Here is a 17,734-nt window from a genome sequence, read left to right as displayed (position 1 = left end):
AAAGTACCTCTCAGAGAATATAAAATTTAGGTAGTAAAGAACAATGTCCTGAAGTCTCCTGCTAGGGGAAAGAAGAAACAGGAACGGGTTGCCCAAAGAGGTGGTTGAGGTCCCATTCTTAGAGACAATCAAGGTGAGACTTGATAAGAGTTGTGGATGACCTGATCTATTGGAGCATGTCCCTGCTCACTGAAGGGTGGTTGGACCAGATGACCTTTAGAGGTCTCTTCCAACCCAGATGGATTCTATGATTCCATGACTCTGGAGAGAGTTGCCACAAGTTTATTCTTAATCCTCAGAAAGAGACGAGAGCTACTCTAAGAGATTTGAACAAGTGATATTGGTGCCTGTATTTGCAATAGTCCCAAAGAATCTGAGGAAGGGATGAAATATGGAGTATTTCTAAAGTAAATAAGTAACATTTTCTGCAATCCATTTCTTAAGCATATCAAGAGTGTGTTCAAGCTAACAGTCTTCAGAACATTTATCCTCTTTCCCCCCTCTGCTTTTAAACTGATGAAAATTATCAGGAAAATCAGGATGCCAACACAAGTTACTCTAACACATACACAAGCATAAGATCTTAAAGAGATGGGTTTTTTTCCTGCTTTCATTGCCTCACGAGAGAATTGGTCCCATCTTTCTTTTAAAACACACAAATTACATCTACTGTCGAAGGGGCAACTAGCAGTTTTGAATTATCAGAATCATGCAGACTTTTATTGCTTTTTATGGCATCTAACCTTTCTTGTTATTGCTAAGAGCCACCACTTTTGGTTGGTTTATGGAGGTTTCTATCAGCGGTGGTCGCATTTCAGCCATTTTCATCTCTTCATCAGAGGAGAGTTCTTCTGACTCCTGGTAAAAGAAAAAAAACAACAGCTTTATGTTGTGCATTTTATAAAGAATACAATAAATGTGAAGTAAATGTACCTAAGTTGTCACCCAGTGAACAACAAGGGAGAAAAAAAATAGAACAACCAAGAGACATGACACAGGGAAGACAGATCAGCTACACAGGGCATTTTTACTGCAAGTCAGCTGAATTTTGTAATATTTGCCACTGAATTATCTTTAAGAAGCAGCAGATGCAGACTTGCATTGTCACTGATGAACTCAATGGGAGCACCACTCAAACTAGAAACTTCATCTGCAACAATCTACTTGGATCAAGCAGGTACAGCCTTTCCAATACCACTGGAGAGAACTTCCAGCTGACTTCAAGTCAGCAAGTTACTACTGAATCAGCAAACACCCCAGAATAAGCAACTGGGTACCGTTTTTTGCAGAAGTGACCTTGAACTGGAACAGCTACAGATTAGCATGACCAAGACAATTATATGAATGACAAGCTCTGCCATAGGAAAAGACTAAATGAATTTGACTTGACTACTCCAGCAAAAAGCCAGCAAGTGCAGCTTTGGTTTCTATTTTAAAAATTAGATTGTGAGTAAATTCCAAAAGAAGGAAAGTTAAATAACTTCAAGAACAGTACCACAGGAATAAAGTGAATACATCCAAGCTAGACATTGCTGGTTGCTAACTAATGAATGGAGTTCAGTGCACTTAAGAAACAGGTTAACTGACAAAGATGCTGCAAGAACAGCTATGAGACTGACTCAGTATCCCACTTCCTGTTCTATATTGCTACCACTTTCACAAGACTGATTATTTCTAGTTATATTTTGAAAGAAAAGCAGTCCTTCCTTCTATAAAGTGGTAAATTCTTTCTAGTAAACATGCTTCCCATTACAAATACTGCAGATTACCAAAACAGTCTATCAATGTTCACTTTTTCTTACAAGTTTCAGAACATTTTATGTGGGGAACTTATTGAGGCATCACCTTCTCCATCATACTAATCACTTCTTTGGACTGCAAGGAGGAGAAACCTGACTGAGATGTAAAAAACAAGCCGACAAAAAAAGCCCCAAAAATCCCTAAACAAACCAAAAACCAATCTGTTTTTCTCCACAATCAGAACGCTGCGACACTGATTTTCCTCTTGGATGTGACACACAACAAGTGTATGAATTGTTGAAATAAAAAAATTACACATGCTAGGTCTATCCATCTGGATTCAAATGCAACAGAGCTTATAACATAAGGTTATTACATGAAGTAAGGACTTTGTGATCCCTGACCTAACTACGCATTGCTACCTCGTTTACATGCTAGTATACAGCCAGCTACAAAGAACTGTTGTCACTATTGTCAGACAACTGATATGATTATCTGAAATTACGTTTTTAAACTAAAGAAAAATATCAAAACATTATCATCAGCAAGGAAACAGCTTGTAAGGTAATTGCTTGTCACATCACCACTTGAGCAAAAGTATGGTGCATGCATGCTCCACAGTTTACAAAACAGAGGCAAAAATAATCTGCCTGTGAAACTATGAAAGAAAAAAAGCATTTCACAGGTTTGTGACTGGCAATTGATTAAATGCCAAGTTCAATATTTATCATAAATCTGAAATAATCTATATGAACAAACACATAGTGTTTGTCAGAGAGATGTACAAAGAGTTTAGAAGTTTAAAACCTCTGACATTTAATAATACAACATAATTCATACTCATGATATCTCACTAATAAACACAGAGGAATAAATATATTTAAACCCACCTTTCATTTTTCACTTGAAATGCAAGTGCACAGTCATTTGGATAGACAAGTTTTGATTGGTCCCATGAATCAGGTATTTTGTCATTTCAGTGATAACTATTTAATGAAGAACTGACAACCAAGCAAAACCTGGAAATTTTGGAGTCTTCATAGTTTGAAACTTAGGTCAACTTCTAATCAAGTTTGATTTATGGTTCTTGTACCTTTCATCACCAACTTTTTATTAGCTACTTCAACTTTTACTTAATAAAATCCAAAGTGAGAAAAATGCTGTATTACCAACCACCTGTATTCAAAGCACTTAGGGATAGTAATTTTCTCCTATTACCAACACAATTTTTCATCTCACAGAGTAGCAAACTCAGTACAACACCAGCATAATACTTTTACTGCTGTGGTGTTCATCACAATGTCATACCTCGAGCATGTCTTCATGGTTGACAATTGTTTTTGCATTTTGCAAGGTTTTAACAACTGTGGTCATCTCTGAATTTGTGGTGCTGTGCTCAGCTTCTGGTTCAGTAGACTTCTGCAGAGAGCTTCCTGCTGAATATTGCTTTCTCTCGTCTGCTTTGTTTTTTATTGTAGCAGCTTCCAAAGTCTACAGGATTAAGAATGTGAGCACAAAAAATCTGAAATATTTTCAATTAATACTATTTAACTTCTATAGTCTACCAAAATATAATCTGATATTTGAAATCATAACTTAATTTAAGTAGGTATCAAATGCAGAGAAATGTCTGCAGATCACAGAGTTACCTATGGCCCCTACCTTCCTTTACCACTCATTTTGACTATTCCCCTTATTGGAGTAAATTTGAAAGATTACATTTCCAGATTAAAAATAGAGAAAAAAATAAAAAAAGTCAAGAGTATCTACAATGACATATCTACATTAACAAAAGTCCTACCATCTACTATGCCTCATCAGACTATTGGAGACTGCTGTCTTCTGTGCTAACTTGCTACGTCTGCCTTCCAAACTTATCCTGTAAAACCTTCAGTCATGAGCGCAGCAATAAGATCCCTGGAGATTGTTCTGAGTTTCATTGTGAAGTTATCTGGCAGATAAAAGAGGGTCAGAGGATGGTAAGAAGCAATGCAGCCAGCTTCTTAAGATATACATAGTTTGTTGTTGCCTGAGAAATATCACATCCCTTGCTCTTAGTGTCAGAGGAAAATTATTACTGTAAGCCAGACTTTAGTTCATGAAAAGGTAAATTCTGTTCTTGAATCTGAAAATTATTCTTGCTGACACTAGTGGGGAGGAAGAAATAATTAAAAGCAATCAATGATACTAATCTTTGGAAGTTCATTCAAAACCAAAAGAGAATATCTCTAACCTTCACCCCCACATCTTTTACAGAAACTGTCTGGCCTTCTCGTTTTGCCTCCTTGTTGGCATCTTCAGTAGACTCTTCATCCTTTAGCCTGTGTACAATTGTCTGGACTGTTTTAACCATATTCTTCAGTTCATCAGGATATGGAGTTGGGTATCTCTTCAGGTTGCCTTCCTTTAAAAGAAAAAAGCAGTAATAGGATACATTAATTTAAATGCCATAATTAAAACATCAACCTTAAAACAATTAGGACACACTGAGAGAATTGGGTTTATTCAGTCTGGAGAAGAGAAAGCTCTGAGGAAACCCTATTGTGGCCTACAAGAAAGCTGGTGATGGACTTTTTAAGGGTGTTGAGTGATAGGACTAGGGAGAATAGAGCAAAACTAAAAGTGGGTATATTCAGATTGGACGTTAAGAAAAATTTCTTCACCACGAGGACAGTGACACAATGGCACAGAAGGTTCAGGGAGGTGGCAGAAGCACCATCCCTGGAGGTTTTTAAGGCCAGGCTGGACGGTGCTGAGTAACCTGATCTAGTGTGAGGTGTCCCTGCCAATGGCGGGGTGGGGGTGGAACTGGATGACCTTTGAGGTCACTTCCAACTCTGATGATTCTGTGGCCTCCATTTTGCTGTTCACATTTACCTACGCTGATGCAGATAGCTGCAATTTACACAAAAGAAAATCAGAATTAATCGTTGTTTCCCCACTATCCCTTTTCCATGGCACCACCAAGTCAGGTAATCTCCTAGTTATGTCCTATAATAATTTAAATCAATAACGAGTTCTTCCCTTGTGCTCCACTTTAAATTATCTAGCCAAAAAAAAACCCAACCTAAACCACTCCAAAACCCAGGGTGTTTTATCCTGTTAAGTTCTCTTAATTAATAAACAAAGATGTAATTTATTCAGCAAAGTCCAATTCACAGACAAAGTAAGGAAAATGATAGGATTCACACATGGAGTCAATAGGGAAAGAAACATCAAATAATAATTTTTTAAAAATCCATTAAATGCTGACCCGAGGCGGTGCCTCTCTCTCATCTTTGTCTTCATCACACTCAAATGCCACCTGAGCACGCTGTTTACGCTGTTCCTCCCACAAAGATGGATTGAAACTTTCATTATCAGATATGAACATAACTAAAAAACAAAGAGACACTCATAAGAACAGAATACATTATGTAAAATTAAAATCCTCTTTTTCTTTCTCTTTAGGAGGAGCAGTATGCTTTTTGTAGGCGTTCTGAAACAAGAGACTAGCAGTAACAGTAACTGAAGACCAGTGAAGTTACACTGCCACCACTTCATGAACTTAGTTCTATTTTCTTAGCAGTAAAATCCCCATCTGTAAGGTAGAAAACATAATCTGCATAGCTGTGACACTAGCCTTAACACTGGCATTTGAACATTTTCTGCAGAAGTGTCTCCTGTGAAGTATTTCTATTCACAAATAAATATGCATATAAGTACGGAACTAGTGTTATCTATAAATGTAGACTAAAGTTCCACAGATTTATATAGCCTGATTTCAGTGAAGTGGTGTCGTTAAGGACATAAGAGCATTCCCTTGATTTTACTCAAGGAAAATTTACAAACAAGGAGTAAAAATGACCTAGTGTCAAAGCCCTGCAGTATTACTAATCCTCAAAAAAACCTAAATCGTCTAAGACTTCAGGTAAACATGTAATTTTGTACCATTTATACGAATGACAGGAACTTGCTTAATTTTACAAGAGATAAAAACAATCTTTTGGGTATCCACTGTCATTCTAGCACAACACCATGCTCTATGTTACACCAGCCAGGTTCTGTACAACATGATAAATTATCTTAGAAATCTGCCACCACTACCCCAGGAAATGTATATCCTTCTCTAGCAGTTCTAAGACATGTTGGTACTAACTATTTTTTTTACCAGGAAAAAAGAAGGAAAAAAAGCTCTCAACAAGTGCATTAGGCTATGTTACTCTGCACTTACTGAGTAAATTTTAAAAGTTAATACATTTAAAAACATTCTAATAGCCTTTGCCATCACTGAAACTGTCCCTGGTCAAAAAAAAAAAAAAAAAAAAAAAAAAAAAAGAAGAAAGAATTTGGTAATAAATTTTTACAATTTGAAATGTTAAAAATGGACAGGACATTTCTGAAATTCTTACCATCCTCGGTCCTTGGTTGCTGGGGAAACATGTAATTAGTAAGCACTGTTTTCTGTGTGTCGAGGTCAGCTTCTTTTTGAAGAGGAATAAGTGGTTTAGACTAGGAAGCAAATGAAAGAACAGAACTTTATGAAAATGCATTTTCAAAACAAATATGATCTACATATTGCAGAGCATGACTGCCCCATTACTCTGAAAATCAATCTGCTTTGTATATTAAACCATTTCTCCTCTGAGTAATTTTCACAAAATTGAAGTTATTAACATCTGTCCTTTGATGACTGCCTTTGACTGAGAACTGAAACTCACTAACCACTATGAGAGAAAAGCAAACACTGGATATTGAAAAAATAACCCAGTTTCTTGTGAGGACTGAACACTATCCCAAAGCAGGCTGATTTAGAATGTGCATTTAAAGCTTCAATCACGTAAGGAGAACAATCTTCTACTTGATATCCTCCACTTCTTATAAAAAGGGCTGAGGATTCTTTAAACTACTGTATTAATAGAAGTGCCTGTACTGTACTACCTCTGTAGCTAGTGGTTTTCTGGCAGCCCTCTGCAACTTACTGCCATTCAGGAAATTAACATTGTACAGAGGGCTTCAACAGAGCAAAAATAGAAGCCACAAGCACTAGTTACTCTTTAATAGCTTGAAAGTTGGACAGTCACAGAAGTCACAGAGTTCAAAAAGCGTGTTAAGAAAACTAGCTGAAGGAAACTGGGCATACTAAGATCCTCAGCGGTAGAGCTGTGGAACAAACAGCATGCCACATGTTAACATACTAGTCTGTCAAGCACTAACTCTCTTGTGTAAACAAATCTGAACAAAGGAAAACTAAAATTAAAAAAAAAAAAAACAATGTCTGTTAAATTGTGTTTCCTAACAGGACAGAACTTCACTGGAAGTATATATGTAACCAAAGACAAATAGGCTCAGTGTTAGTTCTTTCAGGAGAACTGACACAGTAATGTCACGTAGTGATGTACATATACAGTAGCAGGTGTCATTATTTAGGAGATGTTAAGCACAGATGTCTCTCTACTTGTCAATTCCATTAGGAATAAAATCAACAATCATCTATTTTCTATTTTAAACAAGTTTACCTGATTGTCTGATAGCCACATAGCAGTCAGCTGTTGCAGTTTTGTAAATGTAAATGGCAAATTCTTCAGTCTGTAAATCACAAGAATTTATGTAAGTCCATTTAGCAATACTGTTAAGACTGTGAAGAAACAATCCTACATTAGCCTGCAAAAATTTTTCAAAGGACATTTACAGACAGAGCTAAACGAGTAACTGCTCACAGTTGAGAGGCAAAGCATTTAATTTAGATGTGAAGCTAAACCTGGAATTAAAAGAATTCCAGACACTCAAATGCAAACCCCCATGTTTCTGCCCCATTTAGCAAGTAGCTTAAAAATGTAACAGTATAACTTGAAGTTAACTCAGTACAGTGGCTACAATACTATTTTGATAATAATTAACCTGAATTAATTTGAATCCTGAGTATTTCATCTTTCAATATACATACATGCCAATTAAGAGAAAAGTGCTACATTTGAAAAATTGTTATTCCCACAGATACATGGGTGGGAAAGGAGATGCCCTGGAAAATGGAAGCTCTGGCATTAATGGATAAATCAAGCTACAGATGGAGTATGTAGAAGTCAGACTGGCAGAACAGGAAGGAGCAAGTGCATTCAACATTTAGAATAGAATCACAGAATCAACCAGGTCAGAAGAGACCTCCAAGCTCATCCAGTCCAACCTATCACCCAGCCCCAGCCAGTCAACTAGACCATGGCACTAAGTGCCTCATCCAGTCTTTTCTCATCTCTCCCAATCAATTTCTGTTCTACAAAATGGCAGTTCCCAAGTAAGAAATGTTTTGTCAGTTTTTTAACGACTAGCTCCAACAAAACTCAACTCTTTTTTCCCTCCCTTCCCCAGAACACTCAAGTGCTTTACACTATGATACTGTTTTTGTCCTCCATTCTCGATACAGGAAGCTATTAACTTTTAAGTAAGGAAGCCCATAACTTTTAAGAATCCAAAGTTTTATGAAAATAACCAAAGTAATTCCCCAGAAAAATACATGCTAACAATTGTGAATGTATTAAAGCTGTGCTTCAATGCACGTGCCACTAAAATAAAGATGGTTTAATACAATGGAACTGGAAGACCCAGAATGCAACACCAACACATTAAATACACACATCTCAGTTAGTTTCTATGCTGCATGCAATACAAGACGGTGTAATATAGTCACAGCAATACCTCTACATTATTGCATTTTATACAAATTTCACATTAATAAATGTATTCACAAACCTATTGTCACTCAGATTGATGACTTTCAATTTTTGCATATCACCCATTTCTTCAGGGAGAAATTCAAGCTTGTTAGAATGCAGAAACAACACTGTTACATGCTTCCAGTTTCCAATCTGGGAAAAAACAAACAAAACAACCAACCAAAGAACTAATTAATCTTCACAACACTAAATATGCCATTTTTGACTGTTTTAAAACAATTACTATTATAACTATTTGTCTGCATAGCATAAATAGGTTACTTCTTACATATTAAGCATTTAGTTTCAATACACTAGCAACAAATTCCAAAGTCTTGCTTAAAAAAAAACACCCAGAATGTCATTACCTGAAAACCTGCATATTTGTATACACATCCTCCTCTAAAAATATACAGCAAAAAACTCCACTGAAGAATTATTCTGTTACACAGTTGTACAGCTGTTATATAAAACATATTTAAAACTTCACTGTTCAGCTTTGTACTTAAATACATACCTCTGATGGCAGCTGTGTTAAAAAATTATGATCTGCAGCAAATGTCCTTATATTAGAGAGTTGCCCAACAGACGAAGGCAGCGTTTCAATCTCATTGAAACTACAGTCCAGTTCCTCTAGTGATATTAACCTGCAAAAGTCCCCAGAAACAATTATACAGCCTAAACTCATCTCGTGTTAATTGAATATTTCAATTTTAATTATATTAATAAAATTACCTATAAATCTATAAACTATCAATTAATATAAACTAATTATACTGTCAATTACAAAGCCCAAATTCAAATTAAAACCACATTCTGAAATCCAAGGAAATTTGAGTTCAAAGGTTTTTTGGGACTTTTTTGTTTGTTGGTTAGTTGATTGATTTGTAGCTTGTTTTCATAGAATCATAAAATCAATCAGGTTGGAAGAGACCTCCAAGATCATCCAGTCCAACCTATCCCCCAGCCCTATCCAATCAACTAGACCATGGCACCGAGTGCCTCATCCAGGCTTTTCTTGAACACCCCCAGGGACGGTGCCTCCACCACCTCCCTGGGCAGCCCATTCCAATGCCAATCACTCTCTCTGTGAAGAACTTCCTCCTAACATCCAGCCTATACCTACCCTGGCACAACTTGAGACTGTGTCCCCTTGTTCTATTGCTGGTTGCCTGGGAGAAGAGGCCACCCCCTCACCTGGCTACAATGTCCCTTCAGGAAGTTGTAGACAGCAATGAGGTCACCTCTGAGGCCTCCTCTTCTCTAGGCTAAACAATCCCAGCTCCCTCAGCATCTCCTCATAGGGTTTGTGTTCCAAGCCTTTCACCAGCTTTGTTGCCCTTCTCTGGACACGTTCCAGCACCTCAGCATCTCTCTTGAATTGAGGGGCCCAGAACTGGACACTTGAGGCTTTGCCTTTTTGGGAGGGGGAATGGGAATTGTGTTTACTTTTTGGATCTTTAGACTGTCCTCATAAAAGCATGTTTAGTGAAAACAGGTATTTCAGTACCACATGCAAATGTGCCAGTGCAAAGCATGGAAAACATTCTGAATGGGATAGATCATGGCCAAAAAAGAGGTAAGTGCAGTTTCTGAACCCGGAAAGAATTTCAGAAGTTAGAGACAGCAAATATAAGAATCTGGCAAACAAAAAGTATTTTATCAATTTTGACAATTAAAAAAATAACCTACATGAATTATAATAGGAGCATGCAAATACCCTATGTTTGCAAATCTTTTTATTTTAAAGTGTTTTTGCTATAATTTGCAAGAATTAAATTGCTGAACACAATGTCTTCCCCAGGGTTCAGTACTGGGGCCAGTTCTCCTTAACATCTTGATCAGTAACCTGGATGAGAAGATTGAGTGCTCCTTCAGTAAGTGTGCAGGTGACAGCAAGCTGGGAGGGAGTGTTGGTCTGCTTGAGGGTAGACAGGCTCTACAGAAGGACCTGGATATGCCGAGGCAAATGTTATGTGATTGAAGAATCACAGAAAGTTAGGAGTTGGAAGGGACCTCCAGAGATGATTGAGTCCAACCATTCTGCTAATGCAGGATCACTTAGGGCAGGCCACACAGGAACAGATCCAGGCTGGTTTTGAAAGCCTCCAGAGAAGAAGACTCTACAACTTCATTGGGCAATCTGTTCCAGTGCTCTGTCATCCTCACCATGAAGAAGTTCCTCCTCCAAGTTCAAGTGAAACCTTCTATGCTCAAACTTGTATCACTGTTCCTTGTCCTATCACTAGGCACCACCAAAAAGAGACCATTACATTCATCTTGACACCTACCCCTCAGCTATTTCCAGGCATTGATAAGATACTCTCTAAGCCTTATCTTCTCAGGACTAAACCCCAGGTTTCTCCATGTTACTTCACAGGAGAGATGTTCTAGTCCCGCAGTCATCCTTGTAGTTCTCTGTTAGACTCTGTCCAGCAGATCCCCATCTCTCTTGAACTGGGAATCCCAGAACTGGAAACAGTGTTTGAGGTGTGGTCTCACTAGGACCAAGTAGAGGGGAAGAAGAACGTACCAGGGTCTGCCTGACACATTTGTTACTGTACCTCAGCATGGTGCTGGCTCTCTTGGCCACCAAGGGCACATTGCTGCCCCATGGATAACCTGATGTCCACTAGGAGTTCAAGGTCTTTCTCCATGGAGATGCTTTCCAGCAGGACCATCCCTAGTCTGTACTGGTGCCTGGTGTTATTCCTTCCCAGATACAGGATTCTTCACTTGTCCTGGTTGAACGCCATGAGCTTTGCCTTTACCCAACTCTCCAGCCTGTCCAGATCTCAATGGATGGCAGCACAGACTGACAGGTGTCAGTCACCACCCCCTGTTTTGTATCACCAGCAAACTTGCCATCACCTAGGTCACTGATGAAGACACTGAACAAAACTGGACCCAGTACTGATCCCTGGGGAACACCACTGGATACAGGCTTCCCACTGGATGCTGCGCCACTGATCACAACTCTATGAACTCTGTTGTTGAGACAGTTACCAATCTACCACATGGTCCAATCATCCAACCCACTTTTCTTGAGTTTACCTACTGAATCCAACAAGGTCAAGTACCAGGTCCTGTACATAGGTCACAATAACCCAATGTGATACTACAGGCTTGGGGAAGAGTGGCTGGAAAGCTGCCCAGCAGAGAAAAACCTGAAGTTGTTGATCAACAACTGTCTGGACATGAGCCAGCAGTGTACCCAGGTGGCCAAAGCATCATGGTCTGTAGGAATAGTTGGCCAGCAGGGCAAGGGAAGTGATTGTCTCCTACTCTGCACTGCTGAGTGCACACCTTGAGCACTGTGTTCAGTGTTGGGGCCCTTACTACAAGAAAAACACTGAAGTGCTGGAGTGGGTCCAGAGAATGGCAACAAAGCTAGTGAAGGTTATGGATAACAGGTCTCATGAAAAGCAGCTGAGGAAACTAGGGTTTAATTCCAGAGAACAGGAGACTGAGAGAGACCCTGCTCTCTACAGCTTCTTGAAAGGAGGTTGTGGTGACATGAGTGGCAGTCTCATCTACCCAGTAACAAATACGGTAATAGGAAGTGGCCTTGCATTGCACCAGGGGAGGCTTACATTGGGTGTTAAAAATAACTTCTTCACTGGAAGGGGTGTCAAACACTGGAATAGGATCCCCAGAAAGGTGTTGAATCCCCATCCTTGAAACATTTAAAAGATCCATAGATGAGGTATTAAGGGGCATGGTTTAGCACCAGAGTTGGTAAAGTTAGATAATGGTTTGGCTCAATCTTGAAGGTCTTCTTATTCAGCCAAAATGATTTTACAAACACCAAGTTTAAAAAAAACAACCACCAAACATCAAAAACCTCCGGAAGAAGAGGTGAATATTCTTTTGTTAACATATATGCTGCAAAACAGATGTAAAATATGAAGGCATTTGCTCCCAATTTTGTTAAGACATTACAATGTGGAAGAAATTAAGTGAAGATGTAAAAGAGGAGTTACTGTTACAGAAAAGTGTGCATAAGAGCAATCCAACTTGGCATTCAGGTGAAAGACCTACCCTCCTATAGAGTCAGGCAAATACATCAACTGGTTTTCATCGATTTTAAGGGTTGTTACCTTCTTCAGGGAACCTGTAATAAAGTGGAACAGTAAATAAAAACATGACACTTGAATTTCACTGAGCTTAAATTAAAACTCAGGGGAAGAAAAAGTATGGGCACACCCCTACATCTTCTGTATTCTCTGACATACCTATAGGGCTATCTAAAGAAAGAAGCCAGTCATAGGTTGGAGGAGGGGGAAAAAAAGCAAGCTTCTTTTTACTCTGTAATTATCAGTTTCTCAGCCATTTATAATGTACTGTATGAAGTCAAGAGTATTCCAATGCAAATATAAATTTTATTATCCACCTAAGTGTTGTAGAGCACTCCAAATTCTTTCGTTCTCCCCCCCCACCTCCACCTCTGAGGGTTTGAATGGGGAAGAGAAGGTGGTGCAAAAACTGCTTTCCTCCCCTCGCTGCAGGCTTGAAGGGGAAACAGCAAAAGGTGCCTTTCTCCACACATGTACTGACCCATGTGGAAGCCCACACTGGAATCAAGCTACTGGTTGGATGGGTTCTTCATGTCCAGCATAAAACGGCAAATGGAAACTCTATCTAGAAAAGCAGAAATAGAGCAAGGGAAAAGGTGCGAGACTCCCATCTTGGAAGAGTTCCCACCTTGACAGAGCTCCTGACAGGACAGGTTCACACCTTGAAAGACCATCCCTGCTTTTGGACGGCTCCTACCCTTTTACATGGTTCTCAGTTTTTTGCACCATACCTGCATTTGGATGGTCCCCAACTTTTGCACCATTCTGTGCAAACGTGAAAGCTTGGCAAGTCTTGGGGTCCATTTGAGAGAGCACCCAGACCCAGCTACTTTCAGACCAACTGACTTCCTGGTTGCTATCACGGCTGGGAAAACGCTAATAGTTTGGCTCCCCTCTGACACTGCTGAGGCAAGCATCATTCCACAACCACTGCACTCATGGAAGAAGTCTGAAGACACTTCTGAGTTTGGTGGCTTTTCCACTCGCCTTGACTTTTATTGTTTGGATCCACAATTGAATATTGCTTGCAGCACCAGAAGGCAGCCGAGCTGCAGAGAAATCCAGCAAGGGATCACCTCCAATTTCCTATCTCACCTCATGTGAGTAAAGCCTGCTGGTCCCTGAATTCTCTGCTCAGCCAAATTTTTAGTGGGGTCAAAGCTGGTTTTGTAGCTTAGCCTTTTCCATTTCCTGTCTTCCTAAATCTCTAAATTTACCCCTAGCATCCTGTGAAGACTTTTCCTGATTGAATTGAGCCTGCAAATAAACCTAAACTAGTTCTGTATATAGTTTGGGGGCAGAGTTTTCAGGAAAATAAAATAATTCTATTTTTACAACTCCTGACTTGGACACATTAATTTCCTGCCTCCACGACACTATGCATTACAGCTTTATCAAAAAATTAGCACTTTTGATCAATGTACATTTAGATTTAAGATGCCATTTGCCCCCTCAGTTATTCTGTGTGTCTAAACTACAAGCATTTTAAGAACACCAATTGATTGAAAATACAAACCAATAGACTCTGGCAGTTGCTGAAGTGAATTACTGGATAGCAGTAGATCTTGCAGGCTTTCACAACCTGAAATACCTTCTTCAACTACTTCGATGTTGTTTTTAGAAACATCCAAGTAGGCCAGTTGCTTCAAAGTGCCTATAAACTAAAAGCACAATAAAATAATTAATTCTAGAAACTTCAAACAAACAAACAAACAAAAATCTAGCAGATTTGACAACAGCCTCTCAAGTGTAATGCCAGAGGAAGGGAAAGCCTATTTATAGTGCTGAAATGCAATTTTATGCAAAGTATCTCATCTATATAATGAAATATTTTGTGCAGATATACACAGCTGATGTTCTTCCACATGCATACACATATTGCAGTAATTCTGCAGGTCTCTGTAGTTATCCTGCTAAAAATTCATCAATTTGATCAGTTATTCTGACTCAAGTAACCGAAGCTTTAGAACAGAACTCGGACACGGACAGATTACCTAAGGAGATCACCAGGTTCCAGAGAAGTCTTTTAATGTCTTTTTTGTAAAACTCCATCCTATTTAACCTCTAAAGTAACAACAATGAAACTCTAACTGCAGTGAACTAAACTGAATAAAATAGAAGTTTGTATCACCTTTCCACATGACACAGTAAGAAGTTTGATGACTTTTGCACACTACCAAAATCTTCACAGGGATCACAGAATCATAGAATTAACCAGGTTGGAAGAGACCTCCAAGATCATCCAGTCTAACCTAGCACCCAGCCCTATCCAGTCAACTAGACCATAGCACTAAGTGCCTCATCCAGTCTTTTCTTGAACACTTCCAGGGACAGTGACTCTACCACCTCCCTGGGCAGCCCATGGATGATAGAATCGCTTTCATAAAAATAAATTTTACTGTGAAGTAGAAATGTTTAATACATTCACTTAACTATTCATGGAAGAATTAGCTAAAGTGAGGAAGGACAGCAGGGAAGATTACTGATCAGACAAGAAAGCCTCATGTCACAAGTTTGCTATCGATTTTAAGATTTCAAATCCTTGTTTACTATTTTACTAGGATATAAGCACAAGTTCACAAGTATTGTAATAAACAGTTCAGTCTGGACCCCACATAATTCTAAGTGATGCCAGGAACTCAAAGTCAACAGAATGTTTTTTCAGGAAAAGGCTATTCTCCCTCTATAGATGGCATCTGAACAGGCATTGCTTGCTTTACAGCTGTGATCAGTAAAATTTCACAAAACATGCTGTGTAAGAAAATACATTCTTTTTGGAAGGATCAGTCAACTCAAAAGTCAGTCAAAGACTGAATCCAGAATTTTGACCCTTATACAGAATTGGAAAAAGATTTTTTGTATGAGAGGTATTTAACTTTCAAGTGAAAGAAAAGATGTGTACCCAGCTCTCATGATCAGTGTCAAATCCAAAGCTAAACATTTATGTGGCACTTAGCCTCTTGGCTTCAAGTAACATTAAAACTACATAGCAACTTTAACATACACAACTGCTGAGAAAACAAATACCTCTAAATTAAAACATAAAATGTTTAACACAGTAAGAGATCTTACCCCTGGAATAAGCGTAAGTCTATTACCATCCATCCAAAATTCCTTTAACCCACTCAGTTGTTCAAGTACTTCAGGCTGTAAAAGGAAGTAATTTTTAAGAAACTTCATATAAAAAACACTGAAAGGCAGAATCAAATTCAGTGATTTATCTATACATGTTAGAGCTATTACATATTTTTGTTTTTTACTAGACCAAACTCTGGTAATTCACTTTTTGCAATGTAAATATATACTAGATACACAAAAATCGCTTAAGCTTTTGATCACAGCACTAAATCCCTACAGAAACTGTTGGTTTGGGGGTTTGCTGGTTTTTTTTTCTGGAGAAGTACTACTTTTGAACTGGAGCACACAATAAATAAATGCTATGGGTGCAATTTCCTGCTTCATAGAGGAGGCCTAAAAACTCAAATTCCATCAATTCACACAGTATCCCACAGTATCGCAGTATCACCAAGGCTGGAAGAGACCTCATAGATCGTCGAGTCCAACCCTTTAGCACAGAGCTCAAGGCTAGACCATGGCACCAAGCGCCACATCCAACCTTGCCTTGAAGCGACTCCACCACCTCCCCGGGCAGAGCAGTTTTTCAAAATGCACAGTTACTTTGTGGTTTTGGGGAACGTGGAGACAAAGTTTCATTTTCTAGCAACGAAGTGTACATCTGCATTAAACAAGCAATTGATGGGTAAAGTGAGCTGCAGGACTGTGCTTCCATTACTACTCATTAGAAGTATCTTGGTAGGGAAAGATCACTTTATGGCAACTTTATCCAAGTTGCATATACTTTCTTATTAAAACTTTCTTCTTGAGAAAGTAATACAAAGCAACTGCTACTGCAGCTTAACAACTACAACTGAGTTCAGTTAAGTGCAGAATTCAAACATTGTTATGCTGTAAATATACATAATTCCTGCACGAGCTGCAGTTTCAACTCCCAATAATTCACTTTCCAAGAGAAAAAAATGATGACTACCTTTCAACATACCTTCATTAAAAAAAAAGCCATTTCAAATTTTGTGTGCTTTTACCAGAAGACTGTAATGAAATAAATTACAGTAGCTGACGCCTATAGCTAAAAAGCTGTGAGAGATGAAGCACTTAGCATAAAATACACCCTAATGGGTAATTTTTAGCCTATACTTAAGTTTCTGGCTGCAATGGCTTAATGTGAGCCTGGACCCATTATCTTAAAGATCCCACACACGTAACTCTTATGCAATGACAGCAGTAATGGCAATAGGTAGAAGTGTAAGAACACTAACGAACAGTTACTTAAATACACTTCCATATCACCCAAATCATACAAATCAGCAAGGGTTCAGTTAGCCCTGCATGATCTACTGGTGGCACATAAAAGCTGACTTTATTACATGGCATTCCATGGTGCTCCACTGTAGTTCTAATTCAATTCTTTTATTCAAAAAAAGTACTTGTAGAAGCAGGGAGATGCTAAGTGATTGCAAGTTTTGGAGCCCTCACTGCAAGACAGATATTGAGGTGCTGGAGTGGATCCAGAGAAAGACATCAGAGCTGGTGAAGGGTCTGCAGAACAGGTCTTAAGAGAAGTAGCTGAAGGATCTGGGATTGTATATTCTGGAGAAAAGGAGGCTGAGAGGAGACCTCCTTGCTCTCTACAACTGTTTGAAGAGAGGTTATAACAAGGTGGGTGTCACTTCTCCCTAGTAAAGTAATAGGAAGAGAGGACACTCCTTAACTTGCACCAGGGAAGGTTTTCATTGGATATTACAATAAGCTTCTCCACTGAAAGGGTTATCAAACACTGAAATGGGTGCCCTAGGGCGGTGTCTGAATCACCATCCCTGGAGGTGTCCAAAAGGTGCTCAGATGCAGTACTAAAGGATGTGGTTTACCACCAGACTTGTTAGAGTTGCACCTTATTAAATTGATCCATGCTGAAGGAAAGACCTGAGCACCTCTACTATAAATACTATTTTTAACAATATTCAAACTTAAAATTAATATGGTTTCCCCTGGATCTAAACAAGTTGTAGACAATACTAAAAGTAGCTTATGCATGGCTTATAGACAACTTGCAAAATCAAATGACAACCAATTAATTATTACAGGCCAAACAATTATGCTTATAATTAAAATGCACATAAACCTGTTTTTTTTCTTTACCAGTAACCATAC

The 17,734-nt window shown here is 38.7% G+C and overlaps 1 protein-coding gene across 2 annotated transcripts in view; it reads right to left on the bottom strand.

Moving 5' to 3' along the window:
• The window catches only part of ERBIN (erbb2 interacting protein), a 121,634-nt gene that overhangs the window by 21,675 nt on the left and 82,225 nt on the right, over positions 1 to 17,734 (bottom strand). The window contains exons 9-19 of one of the 2 annotated variants that reach the window (XM_064140884.1): positions 15,578 to 15,652; positions 14,022 to 14,166; positions 12,471 to 12,543; positions 8,947 to 9,076; positions 8,467 to 8,582; positions 7,239 to 7,308; positions 6,132 to 6,231; positions 4,994 to 5,115; positions 3,974 to 4,144; positions 3,049 to 3,231; positions 744 to 858 (exon numbers count right to left, since the gene is read on the bottom strand). In XM_064140884.1, the coding sequence (XP_063996954.1) occupies positions 744 to 858; positions 3,049 to 3,231; positions 3,974 to 4,144; positions 4,994 to 5,115; positions 6,132 to 6,231; positions 7,239 to 7,308; positions 8,467 to 8,582; positions 8,947 to 9,076; positions 12,471 to 12,543; positions 14,022 to 14,166; positions 15,578 to 15,652 (1,300 nt within the window). Of the gene's footprint in view, positions 1 to 743; positions 859 to 3,048; positions 3,232 to 3,973; positions 4,145 to 4,993; positions 5,116 to 6,131; positions 6,232 to 7,238; positions 7,309 to 8,466; positions 8,583 to 8,946; positions 9,077 to 12,382; positions 12,544 to 14,021; positions 14,167 to 15,577; positions 15,653 to 17,734 lie in introns of those variants that run through there. The other variant, XM_064140883.1, reaches the window with a different exon arrangement.

Source organism: Pogoniulus pusillus, chromosome Z (assembly GCF_015220805.1).
Source record: "Pogoniulus pusillus isolate bPogPus1 chromosome Z, bPogPus1.pri, whole genome shotgun sequence".
Classification (NCBI taxonomy): Eukaryota; Metazoa; Chordata; class Aves; order Piciformes; family Lybiidae; genus Pogoniulus; species Pogoniulus pusillus.
Note: the sequence above shows the minus strand (reverse complement) of the source record. Positions and strands in the feature narration are given on the sequence as shown.